The sequence below is a fragment of the Anas platyrhynchos genome, chromosome 6 (genome assembly GCF_047663525.1).
Source record: "Anas platyrhynchos isolate ZD024472 breed Pekin duck chromosome 6, IASCAAS_PekinDuck_T2T, whole genome shotgun sequence".
Taxonomy (NCBI): Eukaryota; Metazoa; Chordata; class Aves; order Anseriformes; family Anatidae; genus Anas; species Anas platyrhynchos.
The window spans coordinates 30,861,067-30,874,189 of NC_092592.1; the positions used below are offsets into that span (position 1 = coordinate 30,861,067).

The 13,123-nt window shown below is 49.2% G+C and overlaps 1 protein-coding gene across 2 annotated transcripts in view; it reads left to right on the top strand.

Moving 5' to 3' along the window:
- MXI1 (MAX interactor 1, dimerization protein) overlaps window positions 1–9,198 on the top strand; it is a 42,475-nt gene extending 33,277 nt beyond the window's left edge. For both annotated transcript variants that reach the window (XM_027459943.3, XM_005014475.5), the window contains exons 4-6: window positions 4,055–4,169; window positions 5,788–5,959; window positions 7,314–9,198. In XM_027459943.3, coding sequence (XP_027315744.1) covers window positions 4,055–4,169; window positions 5,788–5,959; window positions 7,314–7,477 — 451 coding nt within the window. In that variant the 3' untranslated portion in view covers window positions 7,478–9,198. The remainder of the gene's footprint in view (window positions 1–4,054; window positions 4,170–5,787; window positions 5,960–7,313) is intronic.
- Window positions 9,199–13,123: the final 3,925 nt, after the last annotated feature.

A 13,123-nucleotide genomic window follows, 5' to 3' on the forward strand; every position in this document is an offset into this window, starting at 1 on the left:
GTTCGTGGCTCCAGGGCTCGCAGCAATTACATAACCTTTGCAGCAAGGAAAACACAGCCTCTGTCCTCAGCGCTTGCCTGGCTTTCGGTTTTGGATGCAGGTACTCGGCAAAATCTCCTCTCCTTCTGCTGGAGACGGGTGTTCAGTGAAGCAGGGGTCAGGTCCTTCAGAGCTGGGTTGGGTTTGGCGGAGGGTTAGAGACAAGCAAGGAGAAAACATCCTCATGTGATGGCTGTGAGAGATAGAGGAGTCTCCGACCTGCGTGTTGCTTATAGGAGGAAACCATATTTCCCCCCGTTTTCCCTGCCCTGTGTTGTTTTTTTTTTTTTGCATGTGTTTCTCGTTACTTTTATATCCAAATCGTTCTGGTCCAATGAATTATTGATGTGGGGTCACTTGTGTTTCTCCAGGAATTGCTTGCTTTCCCCAGCCATCCCTCCTGAATTTTTTAAGCCATCTATTCGCCCTGAAATCCAAACAAAGTTGGTGCTATCCAATTTCAGGGTTAAATTAGACTCGACTTTGAAAAGGTGAAGAGGGAGGAGGGCAGAGAGGGAGGCTGGCGATCATGATCTTCTCGATGTTAGGACCTTCCTTGTGCTGGTGCTTTTGGTGCTGCTTTTTCGTTCTGTTTTGTTAACTTTTCTTGGAGATCAAACATCTGATCTAGCTTCGGTGGGACCTGAGTGAATTCCTGCACTGAGCATGTGCTGAGTCTGTTGTTGAACTCAGGCCCTGTGGACCTGCAGGCATGGTACGAAAGTATGTGGGAAATGCTTCCCTTTTCCCTCCGATGCTCTCTTCTTTCAACAGGAGTTAGAATTCAGCAAAATTAGAATTCAGAGAAACTTTCTTGGTTCAGTTTCCATCGCTTCTGCCCGTGATGGAAGAAAAACCCCTCGCTGTAGCAGCAAAGCAGCTGCGGTCCCACCAGGGATGTTCACAAAAGCTGGTGGCTTTTGTGCCCTGCTTGCTGTGGTGCCTGGTGGGGGAGAGGTCGAGCCCTACCCTAGCCCCTCAGACACATCCCCAGAAGAGCGGGGTGAGGAAGCGGGGATTTTTTTTTTTTTTTTTTTTGCAGCCAGCCCCGTTCCCGCAGTGCAGTTGCGATGCAGGCAAAAAGGAGCCCGGCTCCTGCAGGGGGACTTGGCTGCGGGCTGTGCAGTGAGCCAGCTGAGGCGAGGAGCGAAAAGCGTGCAGAAATCAAGGTTTCCTCCCAGCGCTTTATATAACCCAAGCGGGTGATGTCACTGGGTGAGGAGAGGAGAGGGAAGGAGAGCGGGCTGTGAAGTTGCAGCCCTCTGCAGCCCGGCAGAGCCAAGTGCAGGGGGAGGCACAGAGCCAGGTTGCTCCGCTGGGGGGGGGCACGGGGCAGAGCCTGGGGGCTCGGAGGAGGATGGAGGGGGAGTGTTGGGGGCTGGTGCATGCAGGTAACCCAAATCCAGCTGGAGGATGTCAGGGTGAAAGAGGGGAGAGCCTCCTCCTGTCAGGTGCTCCCCGATTCCCTTTGCGTGAGCCTGCACATGCAGCACCCGCCTGTGCTCAGCATGCAGCTGGGGGAGCCTGGTTTTGCCAAAGCTGCCGAGGCAGGAGGGAGGGCTCCGGCTGCTCCCGTCTCCCCTGCAGGCAGCATGCAGAGGCTTCAGCCTTGCCTGGAAGTGCAGTTTCCTCCTCTCTTCCTCTGCCTTCCCTGGGACTGGGGCAGCGAGAGGCAGCAGCGCTTCACACCCAGCCAGAGTTACTCCTCTGGTACATAACAATAGGGACATTTAGGCTTGTTTTCCCAGATACTGGCAGATGCCTCAAATATTGCCATAATCCAGTGGCTTACAGGGGAAGCTGTCGGGCTCTGTCTGGAGCCTGCCCAATGCTGGCATTTCCACCGAGCCCGAGAGCCCGCAGTGCTGCTGAAACCAGGTAAACAAGGGGAAAGGCGTCCCTGTCAGGGCTTGACCTTGGGATTCCAGCTGCTCAGGTACAGCTACGGGACTTGATAGGGAAGATTGATAGCTTTGTGGCTGCTCTCCCTCTCTCTGAACCAGATGCAAATGGGAAAATGGGGACCGTGTGCGCTGGGGAGGCAACTTTCTGCCAGCTTGTCCGGTCCTTCTGCAGACGAGCCCTCCAGATCTTTCGTCCCCTCTCTGCCCTTGCTTGCAGAGCGACTTCCTTTGATCCGCCGTGGTCCTGGGGCACAAGGCAAACTGGTGGGTGCCGTGCTGCTGGTACCTGCTGCCATCCTTTCAACCTGGGTCTGGGTGATCGCTGCGTGCTCATGCCCAGAGCTGTCTCTGGTCCCCAGGACCTGGTTCCTGGTGCGGGGCCTTCCCCTGTTCCAAAAACCGGTTCAGAGACCCAGAATGTCCTTAAGGGGGTGACTTCATCCTTGTCCTCGTCCTCTCTCTGGTTGCCAGACGTCTGAGCAGCCTCCCCAGGAGGATGGGCGCAGTGTGCCCCAGCAGTGCCCTGCCACTGCTGGCCCTACAGGTACCGGGCAAAGCACCTGCGGTGGGTTGGGTGCACACAGCCCCCGTTCACCAGCCTGTGTGTCAAAAAGGGGCTTCCAGGTAGCTAAAACCCAAACCGGAGTCAGCCATATGGGTTTAATGCCAGCACAGTTTGCCCTGGAGCAGTCTGAGGAGGAACAGAAGAGCGATGCTGTTTTCTTCTGTAGTTTTTTGTTTGATTCTTCTGATTTTTGGTCCTTCCCCTGCTTCCCCAGTTGTTAATATTTAATGAAAAGCACATGGTCATCAGGGCTCTCGCTGGCCGTACGCAGCCCCGTGGCTCTTCTGGAGACAGAATGATGGACCCTTTGTGAGGAGATTTATAACAGAAATACTGAGGGGCTCCCAGCCCCGCCAGCGAGAGCTCCTCGGCGCTGACAGTTCATCAGCAGAACCCCTGACCCCTCCACCCTTAATCATCCTTGCTTGTCACTGACATAATTGCCTGATTACAGACTCCTCTCCCCCACCCCTTTCAAACCGGGAGCAATGGTGAATGTGAAAAACAAATGGAAATGAACTGTCCATGCTCTTTATTTTTTTTTTTTTTTCCCCCTGCACTGAGACGGCTCGGGCTGCGATGCCGTTTCTTTGTGTCTGAGCAGGGCTCGGGATGGGCTTTCAGGACCCTTTTGCACCGGTGTTGCTGGCATGTGAATGGCGAAGATGATGTCATTGTGTTATTGATTGGGATGACAAGTTTGGACATAAATCATTAATGTCTGGGAAAGAGAGAGGGAGGAGGAAAAAGGCAGCCCATGAGATGGCTTTCCATAAATCTGGCCTTCGTTCCTGCATTCGCGGTGCAGAGCGGGATCGGCGGGAGCAGTTCTCCTGTGCAGCCTGAGGATGACGTGCTTTACTGCTCCTGAACCATTTTCCCCATGTTTTCATATTCTGCAGAAAATGGCTCAGGCCATCAGCAGTGCTGTCATGCTTGAAATCCTCTTTGGAGAGGTGCTCCAAGGTCAGCAGGGTGACCTGGGTCCAAGGAAGGAGTACGGGTGCTATGCTTGGGAACTGCAGTCCTTCTAACTCTTTTAACTGCCAGCAGGGAGTGTTTAGGGGTGTTGGGCTAACCGTTTTGCTATTTCCTTCTTCAAATTTTGTGCGATGAAATGTTAGAGCTGTTACTTAGATCACAGCAATGTGCAAGTGGGCTGTGGGTAGCGGTCATTCCGAAATGCCTCCACAGACGTTCCCAGCACAGCAGCAGGTAGCTGGGAGAGAGATGAAGCCTCCAAGATAACCGTACCCTTTTGTGCCTCGTCTCCGCACAAAGTTCATCCATTGAATCAGATTAGCAGCTTAAATGGCAAGAAAACAAACAGCATGTGCCAGAGGTTAGCAATCGTGCGAGTGTTGGTGGGCAGCTGCTGTTTGCAGTGTAAATAGCTCGGAGCAGCCCATCCTGGCACCTGCAGGGAATCTCGTGATGTGTAGGGACAGAAGGAAGCATGAGAAGTGCCTCCTAGAAGGGAGGCAGAGAAGGAAATGGCTTTCCCTTCCTGAAAGCACGGCTCTGACCTCCTCTTCTCTCCTTGCAGCCGAGCTCACCTCCGCCTGTGTCTCGAACGCTTGAAAGTTCTGATCCCGCTCGGACCAGACTGCACCAGGCACACGACGCTTGGGCTGCTCAACAAAGCCAAAGCACATATCAAGGTAAGAGCTGCTTCTCCCAGCTGCTTCCTGGCGGGGCTGGTTTGGAACTGAAATCCCATAGCTTCTGCCATGGGCAGGGACACCTCCCACCAGACTGGGCTGCCCAAAGCCCCATCCAGCCTGGCCCTGAGCACCTCCAGGGCTGGGGCAGCCACAGCTTCTCTGGGCAGCCTGTGCCAGGGCCTCACCACCCTCTGAGGGAAGAATTTCTTCCTAATATCTAATCTAAACCTACCATTTTCTAGTTTAAAACCATTTCCCCCTTGTCCTATCATGACACTCCCTGACAGAGTCCCTCCCAGCTTTCCTGTAAGGCCCCTTTAGGCACTGGCAGGCTGCAGTGAGGTCTCCCCAGAGCCTTCTCATCTCCAGGCTGAACAGCCCCAGCCCTCTCAGCCTGTCTCCATAGGAGAGGAGCTCCAGCCCTTTGATTATCTTCATGGCCCTCCTCTGGACTCGTTCCAATACTTCTAATACTCGTTCTAATTCTTAACTACTGGCAGTACACGTGGATACGTTAATATACATAGATAGCTATTATTTACATTTTATGTGTGTGTATATATAGAAAGCAATAAGCTAGCATTGTCTCCTCGGTTAATCATTTATCATTACTACAAACCACATTGTTGGGAGAGTCCATGATGAACTCTGGTACCTGTGGGGATGATTGATTTGGAAAGCAGGGGCCTTATTCTGTATCATGATCAGTTGTTGCCAGCAACAGCTCTTAGAAGGAAAACATACCTGCTGGTGAGTGACCCCATTTGGATGGGAAATGCACCTTTTCTGATGTGCCAGCGAGTTTCCATTGCCAAAAACATTGGTGCAAATCCCAGGAGGGTAAGCCAGGGCTGGCCTGATGAAGTTCCACGTGGGAACCAGCCAGCCCAGCACTCATCTGGTTTCACTCCTGGCAGAGTGAAGCCCAAAGAGAAAACGCAGCATTGTCAGTATCTGGAGAAGGCTGAAACCCTTTGTCACAGCCCAGGATGGTGGGAGGGAGGATGGGTGGCGAAGGAGAAAAAGCCCTGCTGAAGGGACAGGGTTAGCCTGAAATGACTCCTCCTTATGCAATGTGCTCGTTGCAGGAAACAAAGAACAGTGCCCTGGTAGATTTCCCAGCTGTGATCAAAGAAATCTGTAGTAGGTTATGTAAATCACTTACTAAATAGAAAACTGTTTCTGAGAAATCCTGCTAAACCATGCAGCAAGGAACAGAGCTCCCAGGGCACGTTTTGATGTGACAGTTGTAACGCCGGGCTGGTTTGGGTAAGGGACTCGAGGCCCCTTTGTGGGCAGATGTGGTAATGCAGGGGGCTGAGCTCAGGCAGAATGACCCACAAAACGCTACACATCCTGTAGTTTCCTCTGGAGAGGCTGTCTTCAAAGCCTTTTGATACCAACGTGTGATTTATCAGAGCTTGGGAACGGGAAGAGTTGTGAGGAGGCAGCACAACTCCTGGGGACAGGAAAGCAGCTTGTTTCAGAGCTCTTTTGCAGCTTAAATCCTTCTGGGACCTGGGAACGTCTAAGTAAAGCAGGTGGCTGGACAGTGGAGGTGGGAGGGAAGGAGAAAAGAATGAAACTCTTACTGAGCCATATTTGATCATGTCAGAAACTTGAAGAGACCGAGAGGAGAAGCCAACACCAGCTTGAGAACCTGGAACGAGAACAAAGATTCCTAAAGAGAAGACTGGAACAGCTACAGGGGTCTCAGGAGATAGAGCGAATACGAATGGACAGCATTGGGTCTACCATTTCCTCTGATCGCTCGGACTCGGAGCGAGGTGGGTGCCACCGGGCTGACCAGGAACCCCTGAGACTCTGGGAAGAGGGGCAGGAGGCGGATCCATTTCTTGTCTCAGCTACCCCCTTCTCTCTGACTTCTGATATTCAGGCTACTGATTTTGCTCCCACACGTACACGCATACACGTGCACACACATATATGTGAAAAGTTTTGCCTTTTGCGTGTTGCCATTGTCATCTCAGGATGATTTCGGTGGCATTTAAAGTGATCTGTTTTTCTGAAGAGCTCTAAAATTCAAAAGCATCAGTTACACAGAGTAATTTGCAGTGCTCACAAGATGGTAGATAAATACTTGATGCTAAAGGTGTGATACTTATTGTCCCTTTTTTGTGTCTCTCAACAAACAACACAAAGGGAACATCTAAGAAAGATATTACTGGGGCTGGAGCAGATGTTGCAAAGCAACTTCCATGCTCTCCCATGTATTTCCTGTATTTGGGCCCACCATGGCATAACCAAGCAAACAGAGCTAAGCAAACTGACTCTAAAAATTCCAAGAATCATTCTACCACCACCCCCCTTTCTTTTCCAAGCTTCCCGTACTGTTCGTCTCAGTTAAAACTGGATAGAGATGGTCTGAATGGCTAACTGAGTTCATGTAACTTCCTTTTTTGAAACACCTCTGCTGTGGATCCCAGGTGGGCACAGTAGATAGTTTGATATTTACTAACAGACTCAAGCACGCCATGTAGCTTACGTTTGAGTCTACAGTTTGGAAAAAAAAATCCTTTTGGGAAATTCCTGAATGCTATGGAAATCAAGATGTCTGATTGACTAGTTATCTGCTTTCTAACATCCTCTTAAACAGGATTTAAGCTGTTAGGTCCACTCAGTATCTCTGAAAGTAACTCAAACCCTCATCTAAATGCATTATAATGCCCGTTAAAGTGAGTGGTCCCGTCTTTGGTAAAGTGATACCAATCGAGTAGCGTGTCACAGGCAAGGGTAACTTTAAGGGTAACTTCATGCTCTGTTTTGTTTTTTTTTTTTGTCCTCTGTTTTACCTGTGATTTCTTTTTTTGTTTGTTTGTTTCCACACTGGGGTGATACCATTCCAAAGAGCAGAGGCAGAATAACAAGTTCAGTGCATGAGATGGCCCACCTCTGCTGAGAGTGTGTTTTTGGAGTCAAGCCCCTTTGCAAAGTCCCTATGAAAAGCTACAGGCTGGTAGCTAGTCCCTTACAAGCCATGTCCATAACCCATCCCACCCCAAGGGAAAACACCGAGAGTCTTCCTGCCAGGCTGCTGCTGCAGCCCCGGCAGCTGGCTTGAAGGAAGCAGTTGTGACTGTGGTGCTAACCTGTGCGTGTTTCTCTCGTTTCTCTTTTTAGAAGAGATTGAAGTGGACGTTGAAAGCACAGAGTTCTCCCATGGAGAAGTGGACAATATCAGCACAACCAGCATCAGTGACATTGATGATCACAGCAGCTTGCAGAGTATTGGGAGTGACGAGGGTTACTCCAGCGCCAGTGTCAAGCTCTCCTTTGCTTCCTAGAACCAAGTGAGATGACAGTGCAGGGCGAAAGATTTCACTGGGGTGATCAAACTGGGTCCTAGATGCCAGTATCCTCTTTCAGAAATGACACACTGACAGCTAGTCCTGAAGAGACCTGTAAATAAAACCTCTGGGGTAAGGGAAGAAACCCACGCGTTCATTTGGTCACGTTACCAATCCCAATTCCTGCTGGCCAACAGTTAGACCAAACCCTAGTCCCATTAAAGTCCGTGATACCCATTTGTTTCTGTGGGACCTGGATCTAGACCTTAGCGATGAAACACTTTGTTTTGAATTTCTTTGTTTGAAAGAGGATACTAGAGACTCATCCCTCTCTTCCTGTCATGAGATCTGAGAAATGTCAGATTTTCTTACACTGCATTCAGGTTGAACAACCTAGTTTAGGCCCTTCTGAAGAGCTTTTGTGGTCCTAAAAGGGCCGTGTCCTACAGTTTCTCACAATCCAATGCTGTTGTAATGTAATAGGAAACCTGTGAGGGCATAAGTAGCCTAGAAGCAACAACAGTAATGATAAAGGTCTCGTTCTGTGCCCAGAGAGAGGGGTGGCAAAGAGAGATGTAGAGGAGAGAACACCATTCAGCTCAGCTTTCTGTTGGACATCATTTAACAAGCAAATACCTCTGACGCGTGGCTAAAGTGAGGGGTACACGCTTGTAATCTACCAGCACATCATGGGCTGTGTCGTGCTGTGAGAGCGCCAGCAGATCTCCCGGTAGATGCGTGCCCACGCGCAGGCACACAGCCAGCTGAGGACAGAAAGAAACCAGCACACACGAGAGGTGACATGCCAGAAAGTCATGCCCAGATACTGAGCCACTATGACCTTTTTATTTGAAGAGATTTTTTGATAAACATTTGTAAATGTGTTGGGAGGGAAAACACCCCAAGTCTGATGCGTCTTTTTAGAGCTTGTCCATATTAAACCTTAGATGTCTTTTATATGAATTTATGCCATGAGAAGATCTCTGTTTTGATGAAGCACTTGACCCAACGAAATGCAAAATGCTTTTTGCCGTGCACACGATGGATGAAGGCTGTGCTAGCTGGAGAAGGCCAAGTTTGGTGAGGGTTCCTTTGGTTTTCTTTTTAGAATCATTCCCTCTGCTGACTTTTGAAGTTCCAGTCCAGTAGTTAACCTAGTTAAGCTCAGCACGTCTCTCACGTTGATGTAATGTTTTGACTGCACGTCCTGTTCCCGAGGGCCTTGCCATCTTACCTGTGCAGGTGCTGTTAAGAGCTATTCTAGCAAATGTTTTCTAATTTTCTCAGAGATGAGCATTCTAACCTGCACTTTGAGGGCTTTGCTGTTTTTTTATTTTTGTCTTTTTAATGGCCAGGATTATTTCGTTTTTTCCAAGTTTTAAAAACCTTGATAGAGTCCTCACCTATGGCATTGTTTGAAACTTTGTATATCCTTAAGTAATTTAACTACCCCTCGTTACTAAGAAAAGAAGAGGAAAAAAAAATGCTTTATAAAATTCATAACTTATTGCTGATTTGAATGGGTTGTTAATTTCAGTCCTTTAGACTTTATTTTATTGTTTTAGGTAGGGTTGGGCAAAAAGAAGTAAACAAAGTAAATAAAAAAAAATAAAGACAACCATATTTAGCAGTGCAGTGGAATTGTGTTTAAATGTTAGCATATGGTCCCCATTAAAGTAGCACTTTAACGCCATTAAACATTTCTGTATCTGAAACGAGTTGTGTTCTTCCATCTTGGTCATTCGTGTCACTTCAGCTGACCCGTTGTTCTTCTTGTGCCCTCTGATCCCATGGAGAGAAGATCCCGAGTGGTTCTGCTGTTGAGTTACGCATTGCGGTGAATCGCCTCTGTTTAAATACTCTGTGTCCCCCGCCCTCCTCCAAAACGTGTTGTCCCTTGTAAGAGGCACAACACCCGTGCTTGAGTAGAGAAATAAGCTTTCTGTGGCTGTGATGAACTATTTCTGGGTTTGTGTGGTTTTCTTTTTTTTTTTTTTCTCTATTAATTTGTTCATGAAGTCTGGGTCAGGTCGCTGTTGTTAAGTGTTTTCACTTGCATGTGTGTAACGCAGCACATCTGTTCTCCTGCCTTTGGGGAGGGGACCTGGCAGGAACAGGAGCCTGTTGTAGTCTGAATTGAGCTCCAGGTTAATTAATAGGGCCCGAGGGTTTTGGGATAAGAACATCCTGCTTGCATTTATGTTTGGGGTCCACATTGCCTGCAGATGACAGGAGACTGGGACAGTCTTCTGAGTGCTGAAGAGAGGAAAACTTCAGCTCGAACAAGGCCTGACTTATTTATTAATTATCACTCTACCTGAAAGTGTCTTTATAATAATAACTGCTAAAGACGAAAGTTTGGTTGCTTTGGTGCTGGAGGGCTCGCTTTGGCAGGTCGTTGCAGATTTCAGCTGGTGTTTGGATAGTTCTTACTTGATGAAAACATTTCTCTGGCTTCCTGAGGTTGTTTTTCCTGCATTACTGCTGCACTGTAGGCTTTCTGGCCTTTTGTGTGTGCTTGCACCCCACACGGTCTGTAATGCTCATCGTGTTCATGTGTTGCTCTGGGCTGTTACACCAAATGTTCAAGGTGATGGATGGGCTAAGAAAAGTCGCTATCAATTACTTTTAGATGATAGCACAGGCTGGTTATGCTGGATATTAGTTAGGTGATTGTAATAGTTCCTTCTGTTCAAAAATGTATGAATCTCCTGAATTGTCCCCATTGTGGCAAGCCAAAATAGCCCAGTGTCCCCGCTCCGCTTTAAGATCATGTCAGCTTTCAAAGTGTCCTCAGCTTTCTAGTAGCAGCTCTGAAATCCTGTAAAGGAGTAAGTGTCCACAGGTGCAGACCCAAACCCTCGAGGGGCAGGTCTGTCACCCTTTGGAAGCCCTCACATTACTTAACTCTGAGAGAACATCCAGAATAACTCGTGTTCATCCCACACAGTACTGTGGGCATGGCATCACGTTTCCTCCTCACCTTTGCAAAACTGAGTGAGATTCTTTCTCTGGTTTTCTTCATGCATGCTGTTGTTTGTGTGGTCTGTTTATGTTTGTGGTAAAACAGAAGCACTAAACCCATTTAATTTTACAGGAATATGCTGCCTCTCCCTATAAAAGAGAATCAGATGTGCTTCCTTCAGGCAGCTTGCCCACGCAGCGCACACGTGCACACACACACACACACGTTCTGGCAAGTCCTTCCCCTGCAAATTACATCTCTGATGGGTTCTTTTGCTACAGACAAACCCATTAAAAAGACCATCCAGCATTTCCCTCCTTGTGACACAGGCGTATTACAGGATGTCACCTCGTGTCTGCACGTGAGGTGGAGATGGCCATCGGGCTGCATTTGTCACGGTTACCCCGCGGCGAGTTGTCACTTGAAGGTCGTTTCGCTGTCCCTTCCATTAGAGGCCTGTCACTGACGGGAGGTGGTCGCAAATCTGGCTGTCTCCAGAAATCCGCGGGTCAATGGAAATGGGGTTAACTGCACATACGGATCATTTTCCAGGTTTTGTTGTCGTGTTTTCATTTGGTTTGGTTCTTGATGTCTGGTACTGGAGTGCGAGCCCCGGCTTCTCTATTCTTTGATCGCTTCTACACGCTGCTCCCTGTTTGCAGGCTGTGTTTTTTTGTGCTGCTCTGTTGAAATCGATGAAATATTTGGAAATTTGGCTGCAGTGGAGGTGGGATCCATCTTGTGCACTAAAAGGAGAATCTTGTTTTCCCCATGACTGTAAGCTTTTGTTGTTACATCTTTTCTGGCACCAGCTCTGTGTCATTGGAAAGCGAAATTTAGGGAACTCCCTGGAAGATGGTGATAAAAAATACGACTTTATTCTGAGTTTAGGGAGGTGGGTAATAATAATAAAGGAAAAAAAAAGTCCATAAATACCAGGATAAAGTCTGATTTTTTTTTTTCCTGGGGCTTTGTCTTGTGGGTAGAGTGATAAATGGTGTGCTCTGACAGAGTGACCGAAACCCCTCCGCATCTGAGATAAATTCCCTGACTTGTCCTGTGGGCCCTGGGGGAAGAGGAGCGCATCTCTCTTCCTCTCTGTCCAGCAGCCTGTGCAAAATACCTCAGCAATGAATGCTGTTGAAAACAGTGATGTGCTGTCAGCTCTGCTTGGAGTTGGCCAGCAGAGCCGAGTGATGGGTGGAAGGACGGACACAGGGCAGGATGGCAGCTGACCGCACGCACGGTGTTATCCTTCGGAGATACACGTTCAGAAGGGCCTGCAGATGGTACGTACTGCTCATTTATTTCCTCCTGAGAAGAGGACTGGTGTGTGTGTGAGGCAGAGGGAGGAATATGGAGGCTGTGGGTATCAGTGCTGTGGCTGTGCCACACAGGATTTAGGGCTCCTGTGGTGCTTTGGGCCACCACAGCTGAGGAGTCACCTGAAGGGACGGACCTTTTGGGGTCCTTTGAAAAAGGCCAAGGAGGAGGAATTATGAGCAGCCCCTGTGAGGTGTGTGCTGCTGTGGGTAATACTTGTATTTATTTTAACACTACGCTACCCCACTGGAAGAAGTTGTCTTGTTTGGTGGTAGCACACGCGTGAGGCCCAGAGCCTGGGCTGCTGGGGGAAGGGGCAGCGGCTGTCCTGTGCTCTGCATTGGGGGGTGGGCAGGGCTGGGGCCTTGTGTGTGTCCCCTGGGTGCTGTGAGGTTGTGTGTGTGCCTCTGGTGGGAAGGGAAGGAGGAGGGAAGGAGCAGGGAGGCTGGCAGCTGAGCTCAGCAGGAGCCATTTTGTGAACGCCGGCCCACTGCAGAGGGGGCTCTGTGAACTTTGCCTCTTGGGATCCTCCACGAAGTAATTAGGCCAGATGCAAATCCAAATCCATGCTTCTGCTTAAGGGGGCTCCATGCCAGCTCTATGGGACCGTGTTAGATAGCAGAACATTTCTGCATGCTGCCTGTTTCTCCCAAACATCTGCTGCCCGGGGCGAGCTGTTTCATGTGGCCTTTAACGCGTCCTTCACCATCTTGGTTCTGTGTCCTCATCCGTAAAATGAGGATTACGCTCTGCTGTGCTGCAGCCGTGCAGCAAGGCCGCACCGTAATGTGGCATTTAAAGGAGGCAAGGAGCAGGGCACGGGATTTATGTCAGCTCTCAGCTGGGTGAGGGCAGGCGGCTGCCTCGCCGCCTTTCAGGGGAGCGCGGGGTGGTGAGGCTGGGAAGTGTGTGCACATGCTAGAAGTGTGTTAGCTGAGTGTGTTAGCGGAGAGGAATGATGAGTAAATGGCAATAATGCTAATCCCGCCTCCAGGCGTGTTCCCAGTTTGTTTTTGCGTTAAGGTTCTCTGGGGTGTCTCATCGTCTGGATCTGACTGATGGGTATGGGTCTGGAGGACACTGGCATTTCCTATTTCCTTCCAGCTAGCAATAACTCTTGTGCCTCCTCCACAAGGTGATAATTACAGGGATGGCTTGAGAGAAGACAGGTTTAGTGTTCATCTGCTCTTCCCCCCCATGATTCCTACTGAAGGAAATGTTCGTGAGCCAGAAAGCCACCCCATGCGTGTGCTGTCAGCTGTGGGCTAAATTGGCCCCTTAATGTCCCATGGGGTTTATGGACGTTGCAGCAGGGCTGGGCTTCAGAAAGGATTAGCTTTGATTGTGAGGGGCAT